The sequence below is a fragment of the Barbus barbus genome (genome assembly GCF_936440315.1).
Source record: "Barbus barbus genome assembly, chromosome: 16".
NCBI lineage: Eukaryota > Metazoa > Chordata > Actinopteri > Cypriniformes > Cyprinidae > Barbus > Barbus barbus.
Window position 1 is genome coordinate 11628205 of NC_136744.1, and position 26161 is coordinate 11654365.

The 26161-nt window shown below is 39.4% G+C and overlaps 1 protein-coding gene across 11 annotated transcripts in view; it reads right to left on the reverse strand.

Annotated features, from left to right (window-relative positions):
- Positions 1 to 662: 662 nt before the first annotated feature.
- The window catches only part of LOC306882474 (bridge-like lipid transfer protein family member 1), a 75436-nt gene continuing 49937 nt past the window's right edge, over positions 663 to 26161 (reverse strand). For 3 of the 11 annotated variants that reach the window (XM_079437116.1, XM_079437110.1, XM_079437107.1), the window contains 20 exons: positions 24656 to 24888; positions 24366 to 24569; positions 22574 to 22754; positions 12905 to 13088; positions 11492 to 11653; positions 11238 to 11377; positions 10965 to 11157; positions 10604 to 10807; positions 10320 to 10496; positions 9646 to 9783; positions 8023 to 8235; positions 7777 to 7927; positions 7528 to 7685; positions 6409 to 6598; positions 6105 to 6322; positions 5463 to 6014; positions 2622 to 2816; positions 2381 to 2515; positions 2126 to 2294; positions 666 to 1754 (listed from right to left, as the gene is read on the reverse strand). In XM_079437116.1, coding sequence (XP_079293242.1) covers positions 1535 to 1754; positions 2126 to 2294; positions 2381 to 2515; positions 2622 to 2816; positions 5463 to 6014; positions 6105 to 6322; positions 6409 to 6598; positions 7528 to 7685; positions 7777 to 7927; positions 8023 to 8235; positions 9646 to 9783; positions 10320 to 10496; positions 10604 to 10807; positions 10965 to 11157; positions 11238 to 11377; positions 11492 to 11653; positions 12905 to 13088; positions 22574 to 22754; positions 24366 to 24569; positions 24656 to 24888 — 4017 coding nt within the window. In that variant the 3' untranslated portion in view covers positions 666 to 1534. Of the gene's footprint in view, positions 1755 to 2125; positions 2295 to 2380; positions 2516 to 2621; positions 2817 to 5462; positions 6015 to 6104; positions 6323 to 6408; positions 6599 to 7527; positions 7686 to 7776; positions 7928 to 8022; positions 8236 to 9645; positions 9784 to 10319; positions 10497 to 10603; positions 10808 to 10964; positions 11158 to 11237; positions 11378 to 11491; positions 11654 to 12904; positions 13089 to 22534; positions 22755 to 24365; positions 24570 to 24655; positions 24889 to 26161 lie in introns of all 11 variants that reach the window. The other 8 variants (XM_079437109.1, XM_079437113.1, XM_079437108.1 and 5 more) reach the window with 5 other exon arrangements.

Genomic DNA, 26161 nt, shown 5'->3' on the forward strand with positions numbered 1-26161 from the left:
GAAAATGCAAGTTCAGTCTTTGCCACTAGGTGCCGCTTTTGGAGCGGTTTCCCCGGGATCGCTGTACACAAAGCAGGAAAAAATAAAGGTGGGCTCCCCCAAAGTTCACGGTATAGTTCGAACACTGGGAAAGATATCTAGAAATCTTATATGGGATGTCCAGGGTTGCCTAACTTTTGTAACGTTATTATAAAACAAAAGTTATCCGCTAGAAAGTCATTATTTCCAGGTCACGGGACAGTAATTTTCGTATTGTGTATAGTATATTTTTAAATATTTAGAATTAAGAATTTATTTTTAATTTGAGTAGTTTTATCTTATTTTATTTGCTTTATTTCAAATAAAAAACTTTTTAAAGTTCTGTTAACAGTATAACTACAAGTAGAACACATTGCACTGAGATACAGTATGTGTTCTTTTGTATACTTCAGATATTGTCAAATGTTATGCTATTCTGACCATAGCCTATTACTGCAGTGTGTTTACAGTGATCATTTTCTTTAGGCATGGAGCGAGATAACCTAGTACACTTGTGCAGTATGCAGCAGAATATTGTATTCTGCAAGGCAACCCTCCATTTCCACAGCAATCAATGAACAAAACAGATTCATCTGGTTTTTTGTGAATAATCAGGAACAAAGTCACCCGCAAATATCATTCATTTTAGTAGTAATGATTTTATTCAGTTAAGAAATCAGCACATTGAACATATTTACCTCTGTATATACAATGGTCTATTGCACATTATGAAAAAGCAAAAAAAAGGAAAAACACTATCACCACAGGCCTAACATTTAAGATATTTACATTTTAAGTTAGAGCCTTGCTTTATAAACCAATTCACATTACACAGCACAATCTGAGGTTCTGATGTATTCACAGGAATATCTGAGGCATTTCTACTATATCATCCCTCAAAATGTGTTAAGCAGGCATCAGAAAATTTGGTCACTCTCAAAGGAATAATTAGGCTTAGGGATGTTCACACTTCCTCTGCTGGCTGAAAGAACACTTTACCACCCAGTCAGGGGTGACCTGTATCGTTTGCTCTTAAAATGTTAAATAAAACTATTTAAAAAGTCTGATTGGCAATAGTCAGCAGTATATTCACCTCAGAGAAAGAACATAGGATGCTTACCGCTCCTCTGAACTCATGTAAACCGATTTCAAGAGCACACCTGTATACTGTAGCTTAAGATCACTGCCCATTTTTTAGTGTCAGTGACATGTAAGTGCATTTAATTCATGTTAAAAGTCCAAATGGCATTCAGCAGAAGCTATTCGACGTCTATGTGATCTGTAAATTAAAATGTAAAAAAAAAAAAAAAGAAAAACTTTCAGTCGTCCAAGAGCTATGGCCATATGAACCAAGGCAAACATGAATGTTCACACAGTATAACAATGACTGTAATGTGTTTGTGTGTGCTGTACAGTAGTTTGCAATAAATCCAGTGGTTTCAGACAAGGTAAAAAATAAGGAAATTCACACGGATGGCTCCAGATAGCAGAAATTAATACATTGAAGTGTTTCGAGTTAATGCTCGTCTTTGTCTCTTTGGCCTTTCTTCTCTTTCTCATCCTGCAGTGCCATGCCAAGTTTCTTAATGAGAACGGAAAGAACTTTATCCAGAGGGTCCATCACTCCCCTCTGCAGCCACTTGGGAATTGTAGTCCTGGCATGGTGGAATCCCAGCTTCTGCAAGATGTAGTCCACCCCCACCGGATCGATCTTACGGCCCGTCCACGAGATCAACCTGAAACATATCACGTCAAATGAATTCATTACCGACATCAAATGCATGAAAAGTTTGAACTGTGCTGATGATGGAAGTACACATTTTTATGGAGAAATTACACCACAGTTAACCACTTCCTAGCATTAGCGAGGCTTAGTGACCGTCTAGCAACTATTTTTAGATAGCCATTCAGAAAACCGCAACTAAGTTTAAAGTTTTAAAGAAGTTTAAAGTTAGAAAGGCTGTATCTATTTGATCAAAAATACAGAAAAAAAAATCTAATTTTGTGGAATATTATTGCAATTTAAAATAACACTTTTGAACTGCAGTGTAGATGTAACTGAACTGAGAGGTCAGAAGGGCCAGAGGTCATGTGATTGCAGTGTTACCGTAGTGTGGGCTCCAGGTGCCATGTGTTACAGAGGAACTCTCTCCAGTCCACTGTAGCGTAGTTCACTCCCTCTTCCTTTTCCTTCTTCTCTGACGAGGCCTCATCCTGCTGCGCCGTGGGGCTCTTCTGACCGGGTCGAGACGCAAAGCAGCGCGGGGCAAAGAGAGCTGGAACACGAGCGACATGCTTCACTACAGTGACAGGACATGTATGAAGAAAGGAAATAGGGCGACTCTTCATTTCATTAGCTCACCTTTCTCCTTTTCTTTCAAGTATGCCGACACTAGGTCATGCAGGAACATGATGAGCTCTGCATCCATGGTGACGCAGATGTGATCGGTGAACTCGGTCACCACACTGCACTCCACTTTGGGCTTACTGCTGGCATCTGCAACACAGCTCAGAGTCAGCAAGGGTCCCGCACTCACTTTCAGACTATACAAGCTGCCAGAGGCTGCTAGAATATTAAATTGAGGCAGTTTATATATCTGTACCACTGAGAGAAGGTTCCTCGGGGTCTTGTACGTGGATGGATTTGAACTGGAGCTGCATTTTAGGAAGGGCGAAGATGGTCTCGGTTTCATGGTTGTAGCTGGAAGCACCCCTGAAGCCGCTCAGAAGGCTGGAGCTCTTTGCTGCTGCGCCGCTCTCAGAGTTGTTTGCATCCACGTTACGCAACAAGTTCAGCTCTGACACAAGAAAAAAAGAATTATTTTATGGAAAAGAACAGAAAATAAAGTAATCAAACAGGTGGCAGTGTTTAGGCAACAAGATGGCTTTACACTGGCTCTGTTCCAGAACCTAGTGAGCTGCCTCTAAACCGTTTTTAAGGCATCATAGGTGTGCTCACCTAACTCTAACCCATGCAAAGGCTTTTCCACAAGACAGACAAAAAGATCATCTTTTTCTTGCTAAATTCTAAAGCATCAATTTCAAACTGTATGTATTTTGTGGGGAATGCACTCTTAATGCACTGGAGAATGCACCCACAATGCACTGCAAAGAGCTAAGTGGAAAAATAAATTCTAAATTGAAAGCAATGTCTATTACAAATATACAGTTGGGCAAAAAAGTATTTAGTCAGCCACCAATTGTGCAAGTTCTCCCACTTAAAAAGATGAGAGAGGCCTGTAATTTTCATCATAGGTACACTTCAACTATGAGAGACAGAATGGTGGGGAAAGAATCCAGGAAATCACATTGTAGGATTTTTAAAGAATTTATTTGCAAATTATGGCAGAAAATAAGTATTTGGTCAATAACAAAAGTTCATCTCAATACTTTGTTATATACCCTTTGTTGGCAATGACAGAGGTCAAACGTTTTCTGTAAGTCTTCACAAGGTTTTCACACACTGTTGCTGGTATTTTGGCCCATTCCTCCATGCAGATCTCCTCTAGAGCAGTGATGTTTTGGGGCTGTCGCTGGGCAACACGGACTTTCAACTCCCTCCAAAGATTTTCTATGGGGTTGAGATCTGGAGACTGGCTAGGCCACTCCAGGACCTTGAAATGCTTCTTACGAAGCAACTCCTTCGTTGCCCGGGCGGTGTGTTTGGGATCATTGTCATGCTGAAAGACCAAGCCACGTTTCATTTTCAATGCCCTTGCTGATGGAAGGAGGTTTTCACTCAAAATCTCACGATACATGGCCCCATTCATTCTTTCCTTTACACGGATCAGTCGTCCTGGTCCCTTTGCAGAAAAACAGCCCCAAAGCATGATGTTTCCACCCCCATGCTTCACAGTAGGTATGGTGTTCTTTGGATGCAACTCAGCATTCTTTCTCCTCCAAACACGACGAGTTGAGTTTTTACCAAAAAGTTATATTTTGGTTTCATCTGACCATATGACATTCTCCCAATCCTCTTCTGGATCATCCAAATGCTCTCTAGCAAACTTCAGACGGGCCCGGACATGTACTGGCTTAAGCAGGGGGACACGTCTGGCACTGCAGGATTTGAGTCCCTGGCGGCGTAGTGTGTTACTGATGGTAGCCTTTGTTACTTTGGTCCCAGATCTCTGCAGGTCATTCACTAGGTCCCCCCGTGTGGTTCCGGGATGTTTGCTCACCGTTCTTGTGATCATTTTGACCCCACGGGGTGAGATCTTGCGTGGAGCCCCAGATCGAGGGAGATATTCAGTGGTCTTCCATTTTCTAATAATTGCTCCCACAGTTGATTTCTTCACACCAAGCTGCTTGCCTATTGCAGATTCAGTCTTCCCAGCCTGGTGCAGGTCTACAATTTTGTTTCTGGTGTCCTTCGACAGCTCTTTGGTCTTGGCCATAGTGGAGTTTGGAGTGTGACTGTTTGAGGTTGTGGACAGGTGTCTTTTATACTGATATCGAGTTCAAACAGGTGCCATTAATACAGGTAACGAGTGGAGGACAGAGGAGCCTCTTAAAGAAGTTACAGGTCTGTGAGAGCCAGAAATCTTGCTGTTTGTAGGTGACCAAATACTTATTTTACAGAGGAATTTACCAATTAATTCATTACAAATCCTACAATGTGATTTCCTGAATTCTTTCCCCCTATTCTGTCTCTCATAGTTGAAGTGTACCTATGATGAAAATTACAGGCCTCTCTCATTTTTTTAAGTGGGAGAAAATGGCACTTAAAATAAATACAGTGGTTACTCCTAAACAAATCATTGTAAACAAATCAGAGGCCTAATAAAGTAGTTTTTTAAGTGCATCCTAAAATGCCATGGAAACTTTTCTGAAGACAGATTATCATGGTCAAACGAAACATGATGATAATATTGCGATATCTCAATAAACATAGGGGGGAAAATGCTGTCAAATTAGAGTTTACCTAAGAAAAAAAATAAAAAAAAATAAAGATTGACATTTTGTAACCACAGCTGTACAAAAACATACAACAAGAACATGTTGACAACAAGAAATGCTGATTGGCACTTCGTGCAGACTAGGGTGTCTACAGCTTGTCTTTTTTTAAGGAATCAAAAAACTGGCAAGAAAACTTTTTTCTGGTTATGGGTCGAGTGTCTTGCTTTCATCTCTCATCTTCGATTGCATGATTTTGTGTGGCAGTAGTAGCAATACAATGTCCTGTCTTTTTTTATACCACTTGATATTATGTTGGAGTGTCAATCAGACACAACATTATTTACGATAATCTGTGTAGTGTTAACATGATATCACCTCATGTCATTTCATGGTCAATACTAGCATACTGCAACACCCCTACGAGAGAAGCACTGTTTATGTACAGATTTGCTCTGTAACTTCTGAGATTATGTTTTATGCCTTAGAAGGCAGCTGCCTATTGGGCAATAGACAGCAAAGCAGCTTGCTGAGTGTGCAATGTTTACCTTCGTTCCTCATGGCAGTGACATAGTTGAACCATTCTTTGACTGTAGCCACCCCATGCGGGGGGTTTTCATGGCGGCGGCGGGTAACCTTAGTGATGGTTGCCATTGGGCTCTCCAGAGCACCGCAAGGCTTGGTTACCATTGTATTATGCCCAAGGTGAAAGTCAAGGGTTTGAACGATGTATGTAGAATCATCGCTGGAGCCTAGACAAACAACACAACCTGTAAATATCAATTTATGAAAGCTCCCTAAAATGATTGGTTGAATGGATGGATGGAAAGTTAGCACTATGTGTTTACCATCCTCCCAGATCTTCTGTGCTTCAGTCCAGAAGGCGATGTTGGGCTCTTCCAGATGGAAAAGCACCCAAGACTTGGAACGGAAGTTGGGCCCGTGGAAACAAGCCAGAGTCATGTGATTGCCATGAAGACTCATGGAGCCACCCAGCTGCACAGCATCCTCTGGAAGAGGCATCTGGAAGAGGGAAATGTGACATCCTGCCACCATCTTCAACACACTGGGCCAATGCCTGTGATGAGCTGCATCCATATCTAAAAGAAACAGACATTTGTGTTGGTCTTTATTGTCATTTTATTAAGAAACTTTTATGTTAAATCTAGAATAGTCACAAGCACACTAACAGAGTTCAGCTGCTCCTTTGTCCGTGTTGATGACCGGGGTTTTGGGAGGCATGTAGGGCACCGGGCCCCAGGTAGACAGGACTCGCTTGCTGGTGTCAAACTGCTGTGTGAAGAACTCCTGCAGCTTCATGCCGATCTTTATCAGGTCAGGGGTTGTGGAGCGGGAGATGATCACCTGGAATATGTCCCACTGCAGGTCTCCATGTACAAAGATCTCACTGGAGGAGATACACATCAGTGAATGTTTGTTACTGTTGTGGTCATCTTTAACATAATCTTCACTAATATGATTGGCAGTTCTTACCTTTTTTCAGAAAGACTGGCTTCGGTTGTGCAGAGGTTCACCTTCCACTCGTCCTGGAGTTGCAGGTCAGCATTACTGAAGATGCCCATCAATATACTGGAGCCCATGTAGTCCAGCCGTGCCTCTGTGGAGCCCATGGTGATCTGGATCTTATGACTGGGCTGCTTATTTGGATGTTCTGAAATATGAGCTAAAAGAACAACCAGTTATTAGTCCCTGAACAGGATGACAAGACACCAGCGTTGTGTGCCATACAGAATTGAAAAGGCCTTTTCATTTCCAATTCAAATTCTGAATATTAATTAAAGTCAAATTAAAATGGAATGAAATTAAATGAAATGTATACAGCTGTGAAGTATGAGCAGATCTTTTCTTCTGTATTATGACATACATCCAAATGCAACAGATCACTAAGAAAGGAAAAATGTAGGGGAGGGACTTTTATCCATTGGCTGTTGATTTAATGGAGGCAGATCTGTGCTTGCAGTCGAGTAAGAGGTAGGGGTGGTGTTTAAGCAGACTAAATGATTGGAGAAGTCCTGCATATGTCAACAGTGTGACATTTTTATTCAAAATTACAAGGTCAAAAAAAAGAAATATGTATACAGTAGACGACTCATTCACAATAAGCATTTAGAAAATTGAGTTTTACTTCTTACACTTTACCCATAAACCTGTTATCATACACAACATGTGCTATTACCATAAATGCCCAGAGATTCACCTATAGAAATAAATACTTAAATTATAAAACTTTTATTAAACTATTATACTGATATTGTACCTCTATACTATTATACTTTATATTAAATCATTTTATGGACCAAGCAGAAACACCATTAAAAGAACGTAATTTACTAAATATATAAAACCAATAGATTCAGTCAATAGCAATATTTACTTTTATAAAGTTATGTAAAATCAACAAGGTGGATATTATGTGGTGGTGAATGGCAAAATTAAAGTCTGGTTTGATAGCCATTGCAACTGGTTTAACATTATTAGAATTATGTGTAATAATTAGAGAAAATACGTATTCATGAAAAAAATTTGATCAGATTTAGAGAGGGAGTAACTTCTTTCTCTTAAAAATAAATAAATAAATAAAAGTATACTTACAGACCATCTCGAGTGTGTTGACATCAATGTTGCCACCCACCACTCCTCCTTTGGAATCCAGTTTGGAGCGGCCCAGTCCAACAGACATGCTGATCTCACGATCTCTGTTACTGCCCACTGACAGACGGCCCTGACTCTTCAGCCCACTTGTTGTCCAACTGTTCAAACACACATTCATAATTAGAAATCAGAGAAATATTAAGCACGTTAACAGCTCCACCAATCAAATCGTTTCTATGTCTTTCGTACGTATTGTTGCCCATGACGTTGCTCATGTTCATCTGGACATTAAGCTGTTTAAGGTTGATGGCGAACACCACCAGTGTCTCCCATGGCGAACCCTGCTGTGCTGCTGCTTTTCCGTTGCGGAACGACGGGGTGGAGGTCTTGGTAACAGAGTCTGTAGAAACACACAGACACACAGCATTGGTTTTGATATGTAAGCCCCAGAGCAGCACACCATCAACAGAGCTCCAGCAGCATGTACATGCATACCTCTGCACGGTGCTGAGGAGTCGGACACGCTGCGGGAACGTCCGGTGGCAGGTGATTTGAGGTGTGCGTGGCTTGGTGTGGCATCAGTGAAGACAGAGGAGGGGTGTTGAGTGGACTGACCGTCCCATGTCCTCCAGTACGCTTTACGGCTGGACTCAGGAGACAGGTGCTGCGCGATGCTCTCCACAGAGTCCGGCGTGGCAGGACCTGAGGCTACAACACAAATATTGCTCTTAGTATCAACACTTTCCAGCATTCATCTGGAGATGTAAGATGGCTGGAAACAGCTGAGCAGAAATACATTACTGTTCAAAAGTTCAGATGCTTTCTGAAGCACATCTTAAAGGCATAATTTACCAAAAAATTTAAATTCTGTCAATTTTCTCACCATCATAATCCAAACCAATAAAACTTTGGTTAATCTTCAAAAACACAAAATAAAGATATTTTTAATGAAAGGTTTCTGTCCTTCCATTAAAAGTCCAGGTAACCAAAACCTAGAAGATCTATAAAGCTTATAAATGTGTCGCAAAATTAACCCATTTGAATCTAGTTTAATTGGTTTAATCCAAGTCTTGTGAAGAGATGCTCATATGTTTTGGGGAGGCGTGGCTTTGCAGAGAGATTATGCAGGGAGGGTGGGGTCGTGGGGATCTTGCTTTCAAAGCTAACTTGCTAGCCTTTCCGAAATCGCCTACCCTACCTTTAATGACCCCTTTATGACCTTTTTGGATTTTTTAAGTTTTGGTTATCTTGACTTTCAGTGGAGAGACAGAAACCGCTCAAGTTTCATTAAAATATCTTTATTTGTGTTTTAAAGATTAACCAAAGTTTTATGGGCTTGGAATGGCATGAGGGTGACTAAATGATGGCAATTTTAATTTTTAGGTGATCCATCTCTTTAAACCACTCAATACCTCAAACCTAGATTTATCAGTTCACAATGCTATTTTCCTTTTGACTATTCTACCCTTTTTCTCTTATTTTCTGGTTTTATATGTAGCTTTGTCACTGACATTCTGCCTAAAAGGCATCTTTTCGCTGCTGCAGATGAAACTGTTGTTTTGGCATGTACGGTTCAAGGAAGATGCCAGCTGAACACCAGTGAGGGGTCTGTTTCTCAAACTAGAAACTCTGATGTGCTTGTTGTTGTCCAGCAGGCATCTGTCACGGTTATATCCAGTTTGCTTTCTTCTTTCCAGACTGCAGTGCATGAAATAGCCTCCATCTCCAAAGAACAACTGATGAAATGTGTTTTTTGTTTTTATGTTGTTTTTTTTCCGGCTATTTCTGAAACCAAAATTGGACTTCGGAAAAGGAAGTGTGCTCAATACTCCACAACTGAAAAAAAACACTGTATTGTGATTGCCACACTTCAGAAGCACAACTTTTTTCAACTCAGATGATAAGGCTTTATATATATATAAAAAAAAAAATTTTAAATACATAAAAATAAAATAAGAAAATATATTTTTAAAAAGTATTTAAAGACCTGTTTAAAACTTAATAATAATTTAGATCATTACAATCAAATGCTACTTTTGTGAAGAATCTCTGCATCAACTTAATAGTGATTCCAAACTGTTGAACAGTATTGTAATGAGGAGAGTGTATATGTATAACCTGGCAAGTTAATGGTCTGGTCTCCTAAAAACAATCTCCTGGCGATGCTTCTGCGGTACCAAGCACGGGGAAATGCAAGAATCTCACTCAGACGTCTCATGTCGTACTTGAAGGATGCAGAACCGATATCACACACCGCTAGTAAAAAAAAAAAAAAAAACACATACATTGTGTCATGAATTAGTTATTGAGACAAAAGATTCCCTTTTATTGCATTTCATTATTAAACAAACTACTGTTCAAAAGTGTGGGGTTAGAATTTTTTTCTTATGCTCACCAAGGCTGCATGTATTTGATCAAAAATACAGTAAAACAGTAATACTGTGAAATATTATTCCAATTTAATGTTTCTTTGGTGATCAAGAAACATTTTTTATTATCATCAATGTGGATATGAAAATGTGATAAATTGTTTTAGGATTGTTCCATGAATAGAAAGTTCAAAAGAACAGCATTTATTTGAATTTCAAATCTTTTTAACATTATAAATGTCTTTACTGTCATTTTTGATCAATTGAATGCATCCTTGCTTCAAACAAAAAGCATCTTACTGACCCTAAACTTTTGGCATTCATGCAAAATGCTTAAGTATGAGACCTATAGAAAAAGATTAGTAGGGTGAAACAATCAGACATCCTGAAGGAAACCCCAGTACTTTATTTTGAATTCCTCACCTGAGATGTTGATAAGAGTTGTGTCCATCTTCCCACCCTTGCTGGCAATGAAAGTATCAATAAATGCCGGACATCCTGACCGTCTCATCCGGGAAAGACTGACTTTTACAAACTCCAGGTTGATGGAGAGAGAGTCTTTCCTGCCCGTCACTGAAGAGGCCTCCTCGTCGACTGCTCCTAAACAAACCAAATTCATCTTAAAATGTTCTTTACAGTGTACAAACTGATGTTACATATAAACTGTCATAATATTTCTGAGAACGGTCTCTGCATGGGGCTCTCACCCAGTGGTCCTGGTCCAGGTGGGAGGCCAGTAACTGCAGACTTCTGTTTGCCGGCTCCATAAGGATGAAACACATACAGTGAAAAATCTGACATACAGGCGGTGAAACTCAGACCTGATGAGTTTAAGGATGGGCTTGTTAGATCTGATTGGCTGCTGTGGTGGCGACTCCGACCTTGAGGACTGCCTAACCCTGTGGATGGACCTGAGGGATGGAAGAAGTTTCAGTGGTTCCATTAGCCAATCCACCCTCAAACTAATAAGAACTAAAAGAAACCCCACTTATTGACCCCGCCAAAAAAAATTGAATGGTAGTGTATTTAAAAAATTACATAACAGATTTTCATACAGTACATTCATACCTTTGCTTCCAGGCACTCTGTTGGCATTGTGTACCGATGGAGGTGTGGAGGAGGGTGTGTGTTGTCCCTCAGATGGATGGGTGGTGGGCTCAAGCTCACCCCTATTGGATGAGAACACCAGGTCTAGAGAAGGAAGTTTTAACATGCACTCCACTCGAGACATAGGTAGACAGCTGAACCGGATCTGAGATGGCTGAGAAACAAACAAGACGAAATTAGCCAACCACTTTGAGATGTTACTAGTGATTATAGCTTGAAGGAATGCTGGTATACCTGCACCCTGACATAAACTACCACATCCACAGGGAAGGAAGAGTATGAAGATGTAGCAGAAGACACAAGAGACACCTGAGACTCCTCCAGAGGCTCCACAGAATCAAAGTGACCTACATCCTCCTCAGGAACATTCAGAGCTACATAACACACACGGATATCAGCATAAAGTATACACACAAACACCTGACAGAATTGTGTTTTGTTATTTTAGAAAGCAAAGTGACAGATGTTAAATCAAAAAGCACACTGACTTGTGTAGTTCCTGTCGACTGGTGTGATGGGAATGGTCTCCAGCGCTTTCTCCAGGAAGTCTAGCAGACATGGACTGATGACCATTTCCTCTGGCAGTGTCTGCAGAGCTACCCATGCATACAGCTTAGCCGTCTTCACCCCTACACTTGGTTTACCTTTAGCTGCTCACGCAATCACAAAAACACACAGACAAAGTTAAAGAACAGTTTTTGTTCAGATTTCTGTTCAGGATGCAAACATATGGCATCTAATGCACCTCCAGCATGCACGCAATATGCATGATGTACAGTAATGCAGCCAAAACACCCAGAAATTGTTTAACACAAGCATAAGATGCAATGAAATGACATAGAAAATGGTTAAAAAGTGCGATCAATGAATAGCAGTGTCCAGAACCATTTACAGCTTGCAGTTTAAATCACCACCCACATTCATTTGTATGGAAAAAAGAAGCTTGAACATTCAACCTAAAATCTAATTTTTGTGTTTCAATGAAACAACATGAGGCGGAGTAATTTTTTTTTTTCTTCATTTTTTGTGAACTACTCATTGAAAGAATTGCTGGGATATCGAGTGATATGCATGTAATTACATTTATTCATTTAGAAGATACGTTTATCCAAAGTGACTTCTGGGGATTTACTGTTATTTAATATATATTATTGTATTTTTCTTTACTACTGTTCAAAAGTTCAGGGTTGGTAAATATTTTTTACAAGGAATTAAATTGAAAAGGAATTCAAATTAAACATTTCTGTTTCAAATATATGCTGATTTTATAAACTTTCTATTCAAAGAATCCTAGAAAAAAATCAGTTTCTATATTAAAAAAAAAAAAAAAAAAAAAAAACTTTAGCAGCACAGTTGTTTTCAAATTCTATAATCAGAAATGCCTCTTAAGCATCAAATCAGCATAAAAGATTTCTGAAGCATCATGTGATGCTGAAGACTGGAGTGATGACTGTTGAAAATTTTGAAATTTCCTTATCACAGGAATTAAATACATTTTTTAAATATATTAAAACAGAAAACCAAGAATATTAGAATATTACTAAACAATAAGTCTCTTTTTACTGTATTTTTTTATCAACTGACCCCAAACTTTTGAACAGTATTGTATACACGTTTCAAATTTTAACTGCTGTCAGAAAGATGAAGCAAACAGTGAAAGAGGACACACAGAAACTGTCACCAATAATATTATAAAAACAACTAATAACAGAAGCTTGTCTCAACCCAAGCACATAAGCAGCAGAAAAAAGGCCCTGCAGAGGCAACTGTGAACCTTGATCCTAGATAGTTATGCGCTACAGTGAAGCTCAGAGCTGTGGGCCATGCTCCAGTGACAGAGACAAGGCTGAGCGCATGCAGGAAGCCAGCGGTAGACGACGAGACAGGAAGAGAGTGTGTACCTGAAGGGAGAGGAGGGGGAGAGGGAGGGGGGAGTATGTTAGTCTTGCCAGGGCCTGAGGCTGGTGGTGGGGGTGCGTCTCTCATACCATACAGCTTGGACTCTTTTGAAAGGGTTCTGGGAAGGGACGATCCACGCGAGGCATTGGGCGACTCCGTCTTCAGCATTTTAGAATTGTAATGCAGCTGTAAAAGAAACAGCGAAGGGAGATGAGCGCAACAGTTCTCCAATCATGAAAAGTATACATTAATGCATCCATTTGGGTTTGTAACGTTGTTGCAGGAATTCTTTTTTTTTTTGCAGTGGTTGAGCACTGTAACCCATCGGATTGGTTGCTGGTTGCATGAATGTAAGTGCAATTCAGATGCATTTAAATAGACCTTTGAATGTTTTTTTGGGGGTGTTTTACACATCAAAATGAGTACTGTCATCTCAAATCTCAAAATATAAGTCTCAGATTAGAAAAAAATGCCAAAAAATTCTGCGGTGTGAACCTGACTTTAATTGAGCCACAAGAAAATACACATTCAGTAGGTGGCCATCCAAAGTGTGCTTTTTACCGCCGTAGCCACCGTCACAGGCACAGCCGCGCCTGCAAAGTGCATGTGCAGCTTTTGACCGCTTGGTGGCGCTTTAACCACAAGTTATCAAGGGAACGCATCAAAACACTTTCGCAAATAGCCGTCAGCTTTGCCAAGCCGATGTGTTACATTTGACTGCTGCAGTTGGCGGAAACTGAAAGAAAAACACTGTAGTTAAAATATTTAATATTCACAGATGCAAATTTAGTACTGATGAAGTTATGTGCGTTTCTTAGAACGAATTCAAGCAGGATAAATGTCAAGCCTATGAGCCTGTGCTTATGTTTACTCTAAGCTACACATATTACACCATATTTTAGATTTGAAACATTTAACATGTGTACTGTATTATTTATATATGAATCATGTGTTACTTTGCATCGTAGCATTAAAAGTGGTAGCCTATTTCAGTAGGCTATAAACATGGATTTATATGCAAAATGTCAATATTCTCACATTACTTAATATTACTTAAAGTACTTTGACGACACACAGCGATCAGTCAAGCAGCGCTGCTCGAACACATCGAAGCGGTCTTTAGAGGAAGCATCAAGTCGGCACGCTACAGTTTTGCCAAGTCTGCGGTTTGCCTCCAAAAACCTGGGCTCGTATTCATGAAGAATTTAATGCAAAAAGTAGCTCCTAGTGACAAAATTCTAAGAAAATTCTAAGAAATGTGGGCGTTTACTCTTAAAATTAAAGAAAAAATCCTAGTAAAGAAAAAAGTAATTCAGAAAGCATCTTAACCCTTAAAAGAGGTCTTAAGGTCAAACTTGTTAGGAGTATGGACGAGGACTTTTAAGGCGCTTAAGAGTTTCTTTAACAGCGGAGAAAATGGACGAAAATGAAGAGGGAGAAGAAATGTGTTGCACACAATGCATGACAGTGAGTTAATAAGACACTACACATTAGTTCGTGCAGGGATCATGTTTGTGACTGATCTTATTAAAGACATGCTAATATCTCAGACACCGCGCAGAATTGCCATAGCGCCAGAAATCACTACATTAAAATATTTGGCAACTGGAAAAATGCAACTATGCAGCAGTGATGATTTGGGTCTGTTACAGCACTTATTAGGCTTATATGTCTCTGTTCATTTCCTAATAAAACACAGTAAATATGCAGGGCCGACGCCAAGGCGCCCAAACGAGTTACTGTGCCCCCCCACTTTCCATCCTCTCCCCTCCTTGCTGAACGCGATCGATTTTGAAAGCGAAAGTACCGATAAATCTGTAAGTAGCGTGTGTGTGTGTGAGAGAGAAAGAGCGAGAGGAAAAATTCGCCTGTAATTTCAAAGTGAAGGCTTATAATATACCCTACTCTTAAAAGCGCTCTTTTATTTCCTTCTTGACAACCAACCAATCACAGTCTTCAAAAGATTGTGTCATACATAGCAACGGGGTCAACCCCGCCTCCTCACTAAGATGAAAGTTTTTGTCTTTTCCTTACTCAGAGTTGCTCTCAGATCAGTCCCGAATCGCTCTTAAGCTAAGACTCCTACGTAAAAGTTTTTAAGCTAAATTAAGAATTTTCTGAGAGGATTCTTAGAATCTTTATGAATACGGGCCCTGATATTTAGCCCCTGAAATGCGAGTCGTACCAGGAGAACCCCTCCAAAAAAAACGTGCATTTTACCCCCCGGAAAGCGATTTTTACCGGTGGACCCCCTCGAAACGTGATTGGGCTAGTTCTGAGTAGCAATTGGGCAGGTTTTGTTGTGAAAACCTGGCAAGTGGCAACCGTGGCACGCTACACGCAGAAATGTTTGAAAGCGTATGAACGTTGCCTACTTCAAAACGGCATATGGAAATACACACACACACACACACACTCTTATTTATTTAAAGTCTGTCTAAAGTTAACAGACGTGCATCACCTAATTTCATTATAACATATAGGCCTGGCCTACATAAAAGAACATTAATGTTTAATCTATCCAATACTGTGTTGGTCATACTATACAAAGATTTATTGATAGTCTTTGTTGAATAATACAGAACATAAAGAGCTTTTAAAAAATTGCACATTAAATCGCAATCATAATATTGTAAAAAACAAATTCGCAATTAGATTATTTTTCAAAATCATAAACCCTACTCAAATTCTCTCATTATAATCAACAAAGTGCAAACGATATATATATAAAAAAAGAGCTTCATTAACTGACAAGTTCTTTACTCTTTCATACAATTTGAGTAAACTCCAAAAAAAAAAAAATTAAAATAAAATTGCAGCCACATTAAATGCAGGAGTGTATCCTATTCGTTAAAATGTCTGAGTGCAAGATTTGCAGGGAGTGAGGCTGAGTGCGACGCGCAAGAGATGTGCTGTGAATAAAGATCATTTATTCTTATTTGTCTACATATTTTTTCTTCATTACAAATCTTGTTTGGTTTTATTTTGTATCATAGCATGTAAAAAATAATTCACTTTGTAATATGCAAAACGTGAAACTGCAATCTTATTCGCAGTCTATTGCATTTTATAATTATTTGTACAATAATATTTAACTTAACCTGCTTTGTATCTTTATTATTTAATGCAAAAGCGATTTATTAAAACAGGTTTATGAGAGTCATGCATCCGTTTAATCTTAATCAAGAACAACTAATGATCAACGATTTGGAGCGGCATCGGCCGTTAGATCATTTTAAAACATCAAATATCCTTCAATTTACAGTTTATAACTGCATCTGATCCCATACTGTCACCTGAAATAAATGTGCTCTATTACTATTCATATTCAAGTGCGAATTACAGGGAGGCGCCCAAGCTATCACTTGAATTTTTTCCTGATAATGAAATAACTTTTAATTTGGGTGCCTTACATACATGAGAAATATATCTACAGAAAGCTTGAAATGTCTACTTTTAAAGGAACCAATTCAAAACGAAAGCAAATATTCCTTGATTATGTAATCTGTGAAGGTTGCATTTCTCTCTTAATATATATACACACACTCACTGGCCACTTTATTAGGTACACCTGTTCAATTGCTTGGTAACACAAATGGTTAATCAGCCAATCACAAGGCAGCAACTCAATGCATTTAGGCATCTAGATGTGGTGAAGACGACTTGCTGAAGTTCAAACCGAGCATCAGAATGGGGAAGAAAGGGGATTTAAGTGACTTTGAACGTGGAATGGTTGTTGGTGCCAGATGGGCTTTTTTTTTTTTTTTTACAGAGAATGGTCCGAAAAAGAGAAAATATCCAGTGAGCGGCAGTTGTGTGGATGAAAATGCCTTGTTGATGTCAGAGGAGTGGGTGGTTAGAGATGAAAGAAAGGTAACAGTAACTCAAATAACCCCTCGTTACAACCAAGGTATGCAGAATACCATCTCTGAACGCACAACACGTCGAACCCTGAAGCAGATGGGCTACAGCAGCAGAAGACCACACCGGGTGCCGCTTCTGTCAGCCAAGAACAGGAAACGGAGGCTACAATTCGCACAGGCTCACCAAAAGTGGACAATAGAAGATTGGAAAAACATTGCCTGGTCTGATGAGTCTCAATTTCTGCTACGACATTCAGATGGTAGGGTCAGAATTTGGCGTAAAGAACATGAAAGCATGGATCCATCCTGCATTGTCTCAGTGGTTCAGGCTGGTGGTGGTGTAATGGTGTGGCGGATATTTTCTTGGCACACTTTGGGCCCCTTAGTACCAATTGAGCATCGTTTAAATGCCACAGCCTACCTGAGTATTGTTGCTGACCATGTCCATCCCTTTATGACTACAGTGTACCCATCTTCTGATGGCTACTTCCAGCAGGATAATGCACCATGTCACAAAGCTCAAATCATCTCAGACTGGTTTCTTGAACATGACAATGAGTTCACTTTAATCAAATGGCCTCCAGAGTCACCAGATCTCAATTCAATAGAGCACCTTTGGGATGTGGTGGAACGGGAGATTCGCATCATGGATGTGCAGCCGACAAATCTGCAGCAACTGCGTGATGCTATCATGTCGATATGGACCAAAATCTCTGAGGAATGTTTCCAACACCTTGTTGAATCTATGCCACTTAGAATTAAGTCAGTTCTGAAGGCAAAAGGGGGTCCAACCCGGTACTAGCAAGGTGTACCTAATAAAGTGGCCAGTGAGTGTGTGTGTGTATATATATATATATATATATATATATATATATATATATGACACACACACAGTGGGGCAAATAAGTATTTGATACACTGCCGATTTTTCAAGTTTTCCCACTTACAAAGAATGGAGAGATCTGTAATTTTCATCGTAGGTACACCTCAACTGTGAGAGACAGAATATAAAAAAAATCCAGAAAATAACATTGTATGATTTTTGAATAATTAATTTCCATTTTATTGCATGAAATAAGTATTTGATCACCTACCAAGAGCAAGAATTCTGGCTCTCACAGACCTGTTAGTTTGTCTTTAAGAAGCCCTCCTATCCTCCACTCATTACCTGTATTAATTGCACCTATTTGAACTTGTTACCTGTATAAAAGACACCTGTTCACGCACTCAATCAATCAGACTCCAAGCTCTCCACTGTGGGCAAGACCAAAGAGCTGTCTAAGGACACTAGGGACAAAATTGTAGACCTGCACAAGGCTGGGATGGATTACAGGACAATAGGCAAACAGCTTGGTGAGAAGGCAACAACTGTTGGCGCAATTATTACAAAATGAAAGAAATTCAAGATGACTGTCAATCTCCCTCGGACTGGGGCTCCATGCAAGATCTCGAGTGGAGTAACAATGATCCTGAGAAAGGTGAGGGATCGGCCTAGAACTACACAGGAGGACCTGGTCAATGACCTGAAGAGAGCTGGGACCACAGTCTCAACGGTTACCATTAGTAACACACTACACCGTCATGGATTAAAATCCTGCAGCGCGCGCAAGTTCCCCTGCTCAAGCCAGCACATGTCCAGGCCCGTCTGAAGTTTGCCAAAGACCATCTGGATGATCCAGAGGAGGCATGGGAGAAGGTCATGTGGTCAGATGAGACCAAAATATAACTTTTAGGTATAAACTCCACTCGCCGTGTTTGGAGGAAGAAGGATATGTACAATCCCAAGAACACCATCCCAACCGTGAAGCATGGGGGTGGAAACATCATGCTTTGCGGGTGGACAGGACGACTGCGCCGTATTGATTAAAAGATGAATATGAGACAAAACTACAGAATGTCACATTTTATTATTGGGTGATTCAACACATAGATGTTTTACCAGCTAAGAAGTTCAGCACTTTTAGAGTTTCATCCCTCTATCTGATGTGAGCACAAGTATTGGAACAGTTGCCTCACAGGTCTTTCTAAGTGATCAGCTGTGTCCTGTTGCATTAATTCTTCAGATATTAAAAGCAGGGAATGTGTCGTATCAGTTATATCCATTTCTTCTGCATTCTGAATCTTGCAATCGATGATAACACACACAAACCAGGATGAAGACGAGGGAGCTGACTTTGAGAGAAAAGCAAGCAATTTGGATGCTAAAAGAAAAGAGGAATTTAATTAGAGCTATAGCAAAAACAAAGGGCATGGAGAAATCAAGAGTTTGGAAATCACCAGCGACACCAGCAACCAACAACGACCTGATCGGCTGAGAAAGCAACAGTAGTTGATGACAGACAAATCATAAAAGCTGTGAACCCTAAAAGACGTGTCTGTAAAAATCACCAACAACTTCCAGAAAGCTGGGGTGATGCTCTGACAATCTACTGTCCTCAGGAGACTTTGACACAGAATTACAGATGCTACACAGCAAGATGCAAACCTCTGACCAGCACCAAAAATAGAAAGGCAAGATTAGCGTTTGCAAAAAAGCACAAAGGTGAGCCAGAAGAGTTTTGGAACTGTGTTTATCGACCGATGAGACAAAGATGAACCTTTATATAAGTGATGGGAAAGCAAAAATGTGGAGAAAAAAAGGAAACTGCAATGATCCCAAGCAGACAGCCTCATCTGTAAAGCATGGTGGAGGTGGTGTCATGGCATGGGCATGCGTGGCTGCCTCTGGAACAGGCCCTCTCAACTTTGCTGATGACTTAATGTATGATGACAGTAGCAGAATGAATTTGGAAGGGTACAAAACCATCTTGCCTACCAATATTCAAGAAAATGCCACCAGATTCGTTGGGAAGTGCTTCATATTGCATCAGGACAATGACCCAAAACACCCTGCCAGTTCAGTCAATTAATTTATAAGGGCAAAGAAATGGAAAGTCTTAGATTGCCCAAATCAATCTCCAGATTTAAATCCAATTGAACATGAATTTCACCAGCTGGAGAGGAGAGTAAAGGCAGAAACAAAACAAACAATAATTGGAATTGGCTGCATTAAAGGCTGGGAAAAGTATTTCAAAGGATGAGACCAAGAGTCTGGTGATGTCTATGGGTCACAGACTTACTGCTGTGATTGTGTGCAAGGGATCTGCAACTAAATAATAGCTTTTAATCTTTTATATCTGCCTTATGTTCAACTGCCCCAATACTTATGCTCACATCAATGAGTGGGATGAACTCTAAAAGTGCTGCTCTTTTTATTTGGTAAAAAATGTATGTGTTGAAACGGCTAATAATAAAATGTGACATTCTGTAGTTTTGTCTCACATCTTTTAATCATATATTCAAATGTCTTGACTCCACAGCCAACAGAGCAATTTTGTCTTTACTGTTCCAACACTTATGGAGGGCACTGTATGTGACCTGCTGAAATACATCAGAGAATTATTAAATGTAAGTTTCAAGTTGTGACATTAATGTGAGTGCCAAAATATGTTAAAGTGACGTGACATACGGCCAAGTATGGTGATCCATACTCGGAATTTGTGCTCTACATTTAACCCATCCAAAGTGCACACACACAGCAGTGAACACACACCCGGAGCAGTGGGCAGCCATTTATGCTGCAGCGCCCGGGGAGCAGTTAGGGGTTCCGTGCCTTGCTCAAGGGCACCTCAGTCGTAGCATTGAGGGTGGAAAGAGCGCAGTACATTCATTCCCCCCACCTACAATCCCTGCCGGCCTGAGACTTGAACCCGCAACCTTTGGATTATGAGTCCGACTCTCTAACCATTAGGCCACGACTTCCAAATATGTCCGACTCGCTAACCATTAGGCCATGACTTCCAAATAGGTGTTGGAACTAGGCCTAGCTAGCCAATATAACTAGGGCTGCAACAACTAATCGATAAAATCGATTATTATCGATAATGAAAATTATCGACAACGATTCTCATTATCGAATAGTTGGGTCTGCCCACAGTGCATGTACAACTTCAGCAGGTCGCATCAAATTACAGCACTGATTAGCGCATTTCTATGGACAAAATGCATCTAAAAAATAGTGCAATAGTGCAGGAAACAGAATGAGATGCTGCGGGAGATGTACGTGATCCAAGCTGCCCAAAACATGAGAATTCTTTATTTTAAGCTTTAAGTTAATGCATTAGTGGCTTGCCCTGTCAGGCGCTTTGACAGATGCAGCGCAACAACTTTCAGTTTACGGTCATATCCTTGTCTGTAAATGTCACAAATTCACACGAACATTTCCATTTTTACATAAAAGTCCGTCCTGACGGTCTGTGTTAAATTTAAATCTTTACTAAATCTTCACCAGCACGGCGGACAGACGGAACACAGTAGAGAGAGAGAGAGAGACAATTCATATTCAGCGCAAAAAACATTCGTTGAGCTGAAATATCCGTTTTTGACCGTTAAATTTAGGTTTAAAAGACAACGTAGTGCACGTGTTTCATGAGAGTAGGAAGTGTAAGCGAAAACAGCGTGTCTGAATATAAATGTCAGACGCTTCATAGCCGCCTTTAATAGGATAAAGAAATGACAGTAACTTTGATCAAAGTGAATGCGTGTTCCTGCAGAACATTCTCACCTGTTGGTTAACACTAAGTTTGTTTGTATTCGTCTTTATTATCTGTATTATTCTTTTAATTTAGTAGAGAGTTAATTAAACTATGTTCACTATATACAGTGCTTAACAAATTTATCAAAACATATTTGTGTAAGGTTTTTAACAAATAAATGTAAGATTTGTGCCAATACTGCTCAAAACTTAGTGTTTTTTCTTCAGATACCCAATTATTAGGTGAAAAGGTACATAAATGCCAGCAAGAATGCTGTTATGAAAGCCATTGATATGTGAATAAATACTATTTAGTTGTTTCAGTTTGTTATTTGCCCAATAAATGACAATAACATTTTTAGATTTAAACGTTTTTTTTCTCTTTATTATGACAGGTGGTCTAATAAATTGTTAAGCACTGTATGCATTCATTTGGCACATTTGTCTGAAGGACATTGGGCAGAATGTGGAATCGTGTTCTTTGCCAATAAAATAAAAAAAATTAAAAGGGGCTTTATTTATTTTTTTATCCGATTAATCGGAAAAATAATCGGCCAACTAATCGATTACCAAAACAAGTTAATATCCTACTTTTTGTAGGATTTCTAGGCGTTTTTCATGTCGCAGTTTTAGCCCATTAATCTTGATTTCTCAGTTTATTTTGTTCAAGTTTATTTTAATTATTTACCTTTTTTTTTTTTTTTTTGGTGAGTCAGAGTAAATTGCGACTCCAAGTCTCATGAACATGCAGCCAATGGCCAAGGTCAGGATTTTTCGATCAAAAACTTTCATTAGCCTGTAGATTGAAATGAAAGCTCCTTAATAATAATATTACAACATAAGGAAATTACTGTTTTCATAATTGCTGTTTAATAACCATAAAATGCAAAGAGCCTTTTTTGTTTTGATGCAAAGACTGTAGTCTACAACGATTCCATGTTTTGAAATTAACCCTCACTGTAAATTTGAGGATGTTATAATGTTATATTATAATGTTATTGTTGTTTTATCTCATTATTTGAACATCGTTTACAAAACAAAATATCGTAATTACAGTCAGTTTGCAATCTGTCCCTTTGTGCCACCTAGCGGTAGTTTCATGAACAACTTTAACACGCGACTGACTTGCAGTTAACGCCGTGGCCCTGCGGCGGCGGTACAGGCGGCGGTAATAGGCATTTTGGTTATCCACCTACTGTAGCTGTGTGAAGAATGTCAAAAGACCCACAGCAGACCTTAACATCCATTCCAGGAATGTAGAAGACAGTGGTCTCAATATCACTGCTCTTGCTCTGCAGAGAGGTGGGCACACGCTTAGCAGTCAGTAGTTGGGAGCTGGAGGCAAAACTGTGCTGCTGCTTTCGCTTCTTAGGAGGAGAGTCCTGATCCAGACTCCTCGAACTCCGCTCACAACTCCTAAACAACAGAACGAGAACGGCATTTACAGGAGCACTTTGCAGCCCTGATCAAAATCCAAACCAACAGAGTGATGCAGGCATGACGTTTTTGTAGATCAAAACATGGAACGTTTTTTTGTTTTTGATTAAATATCTGAAAAAGGTCATTGATTAACACAAGTACAAGATATTTTCATGTTTTTTTCTATGACATAAAATTCACCAGTAATACCCCCTTGTGATTTTTTTTTTTAAAGCTTGTCTTGAAAAGGTAGTTGCTAACAAGTGGCTAAATGGGACTACAGAAGTTGTTGACATCACACACTTATGCAAATCAATCTAACTCAAAATTTCACAGGATTTAAAAAAAAAAAAAAAAGACTGAAAGAGTAGTTTGAAGCTTAATTGTGGTGTTGCAATAGCCATATGACCGTAGTATAGTTTGTCTTTTTACTTTAGACGATTGTATTTAGGCTTTAAAGTTCACTAAAGTTGTGTTCATTTGTGAAGACTATTATTATGAACATAACATGCAAGAATCATAAACTTTTGTTGGTCACGGGTTTATTTTTTGCAATAATCCAAAAGAAAGGAAAATCCTATTGAGATTTCGTTGAGGGAACCAGGATGAGTCTACCTTCTAGGTTGGCCAACAAATATACAGTTGTGCTCATAAATTTACATGCCCCTTGCAGAATATGCAAAATGTTGATAATTTTAACAAGATTATTAACAAAAATTGCATGTTATTGTTTATTTATTTCACATAACAGATGCTTATATATTCTTCACAAGACAAAATAATAACTGAATTTGTAAAAATGACCCCGTTCAAAAGTTTACAAATCCTTGAATCTCAACACTGTGTGTCATTTCCTGGATGATCCACGACTGTTTTGTGATAGTTGTTCAGGAGTCCAGCTTCTAAACATTCTTTGGTTTTTCAGCATCTTCTGCAACTTCTTTACAACAGTGACTATGATTTTGAGATCCATCTTTCACATGGAGGACAATTGGGGGACTCGTACATAACTATTATATAAGGTGAAAACATTTACTGATGCTCAAGAAGGCAACACAAAGAGCTGGGGGGGGGGGGGACTTTTTGAATCGGATGATCAGGGTAAATTGTACTTATTTTGTCTTCTGGGAAACATTTAAGTATTTATGTAGCTTCTTAAGTGCAGTACCAAATTAAAAATATAAGATGTTTAAACTAAATAAGAAATATTTACACATCATCATCCAGTTCAAAAGTAATGCATCGTGTTGCCTTCTTGAGCATCAGTAAATGTTTCCACCTTCTGTAATAGCTGTGTATGAGTCCCTCAACTGCCCTCAGTGTGATAAGATGGATCTCGAAATCATACAGTCACTGTTGGAAAGGGTTCAAATATGCAGAAGAGTGTATATAAACATCTGTTATGTGAAATAGCTTATTAAGGACAGTATTAAATAAACAATAACATGCAACTTTCGTGATCCCTCTTATTTTGGTAAAATTATTAACATTTTGCATATTCTGCAAAGGGCATGTAAATATATGAGCACAACTGTATGTCATCACTGCAGTGCTCGATTCATTAAAGACAACATGAGATAGTGTGTCCATTTTGTTGTCTCTCTTCACCTCCTTAGTGCGAGATCTTCATGCTCGGGCGGCTGGGTGCTGGGATGCAGCACACACTTGCCACTATCGATCTCAACGCGCACGTCCAGCTCAAAGTCAATGTTCCGCTCAGTGGGCGGGGCTAATGCTCCACGCTGAGGGGGTGTGGCCGGCCAGCGCTCGCTGAATAATGCAGACAGCGCAGATGACTTTCTCTGAGAGCCCCTGAGAAACACAAACATACAGACTGTCAGTTCAGTGGGTGTAATTGTGTTTGTGGAGTGTTTACATGTGCTGTGCGTTTAACACACCCTGGTCTGCGATAAAAGCTATGTGGTCTTTCCCTGTCAAACTCGTCGTCTTTGTCCGAATCCTCTGAAGAAGTCGAGGAGAGGTCGTCACGGCGACTGTCATCAGGCTGGAAGGGAACGGTTGGTGAAAAGACTGCGGGTGTGCCAGGGGCACTGAACACTGAGCATGATGGGTAATGGACAGGATCATCAATGGTGACAGACAACAGGTCCAACTCTGTCTCCTCCGGGAACTTCAACAACCAGTGAAAGCCAACAGTCAGATGATTGGTCTATATATCTATCCATCTATCCATCAATTTCTCTCTCCCTAAAGGATTTAGGTCTAACAAAAACATATCTAGGTCACATCACCACAAAATCAAAAAAAAAAAAAAAAAGGGGGGGGGGGGGGGGGATATCTTAGCATATCTCCTAATATTAGATGTTTAACTTTAACAAATCTCAAAACGAAATTCTTTCATACTTTCCATTTTTATGTTAATGTTATGATGCTTACATTTATTTATAGCATTTAAAACTGACTTTTTTGTAAGCAAAAAAAAAAGGGGGGGGGGGTGTAGAATTTTAACAATCGGACATTTATCAGTTGTCAGCCATCAAAATATGGATATTGGTATTGGACAGAATTTGAATATCAATGCACCACTACCATCATATATCTGGACATTTTACCCTTAGGTTTGTAATTACCATTATATTCAATGGTGATCCTCATTGCCGTAATACAGAAATGTTTAATTAATTTACTTACATATTGTTCCAATGCAAATCAATCAATAAATAAAGCCTTCATGTTATTGAAGCAAAATGCTATTTAAATTTTTTTCTTGTGATTTTGTGGTAAAATATAACCCTGGTATGTCTAAAAACGCAATGGCCACTAAGGTATTATATCGGGTCTATTAGATTGCTTCTCATCAAGATTGCAACTGAAATAGAAATCCTTTTATCCAACTGTCTAATATTTACAATTTTCTCCTCAACTGGGCTTCGGTTGAGATCATGGAGTGCTATAAAATTTCCTATAGTATTATAATATGACACACTTGCTTGAAATGTCAGTTTATCTATCATCCATCATTCCGTCACTCTATCTGTTGATACCCAAAACCTAAACTGATCTGATTATGACTCAATTGAAACTGTATCTGTTGGCTGATCGCTCATAACCAGTGAACACTTAAGAAAGCTTTTCCTTTTCCCAATTCATGCTTTCCACTACGACCCAGCGGAGGAGAGAGGGATGAGAAATGAAAAGATGAAAAGATGGACAGATGACAAGAAAGACATCATGAGCAATGCAATGGACAAAGATCCAGACATGCTGAAGAAACAAGAGTTGATTAGTTACACCAACACAGCACAAGAGCAGCTTCAACGTATGGAGTGAGAGTGTGTTAATGAATGTGTGAGTAGAGAAATCAAAAGAAAATAAGACCACTCATCAGCCTAAGATCTAAAAAGGCTTAAATCATTCGATGATGATTTTTGATTGGATTTTGA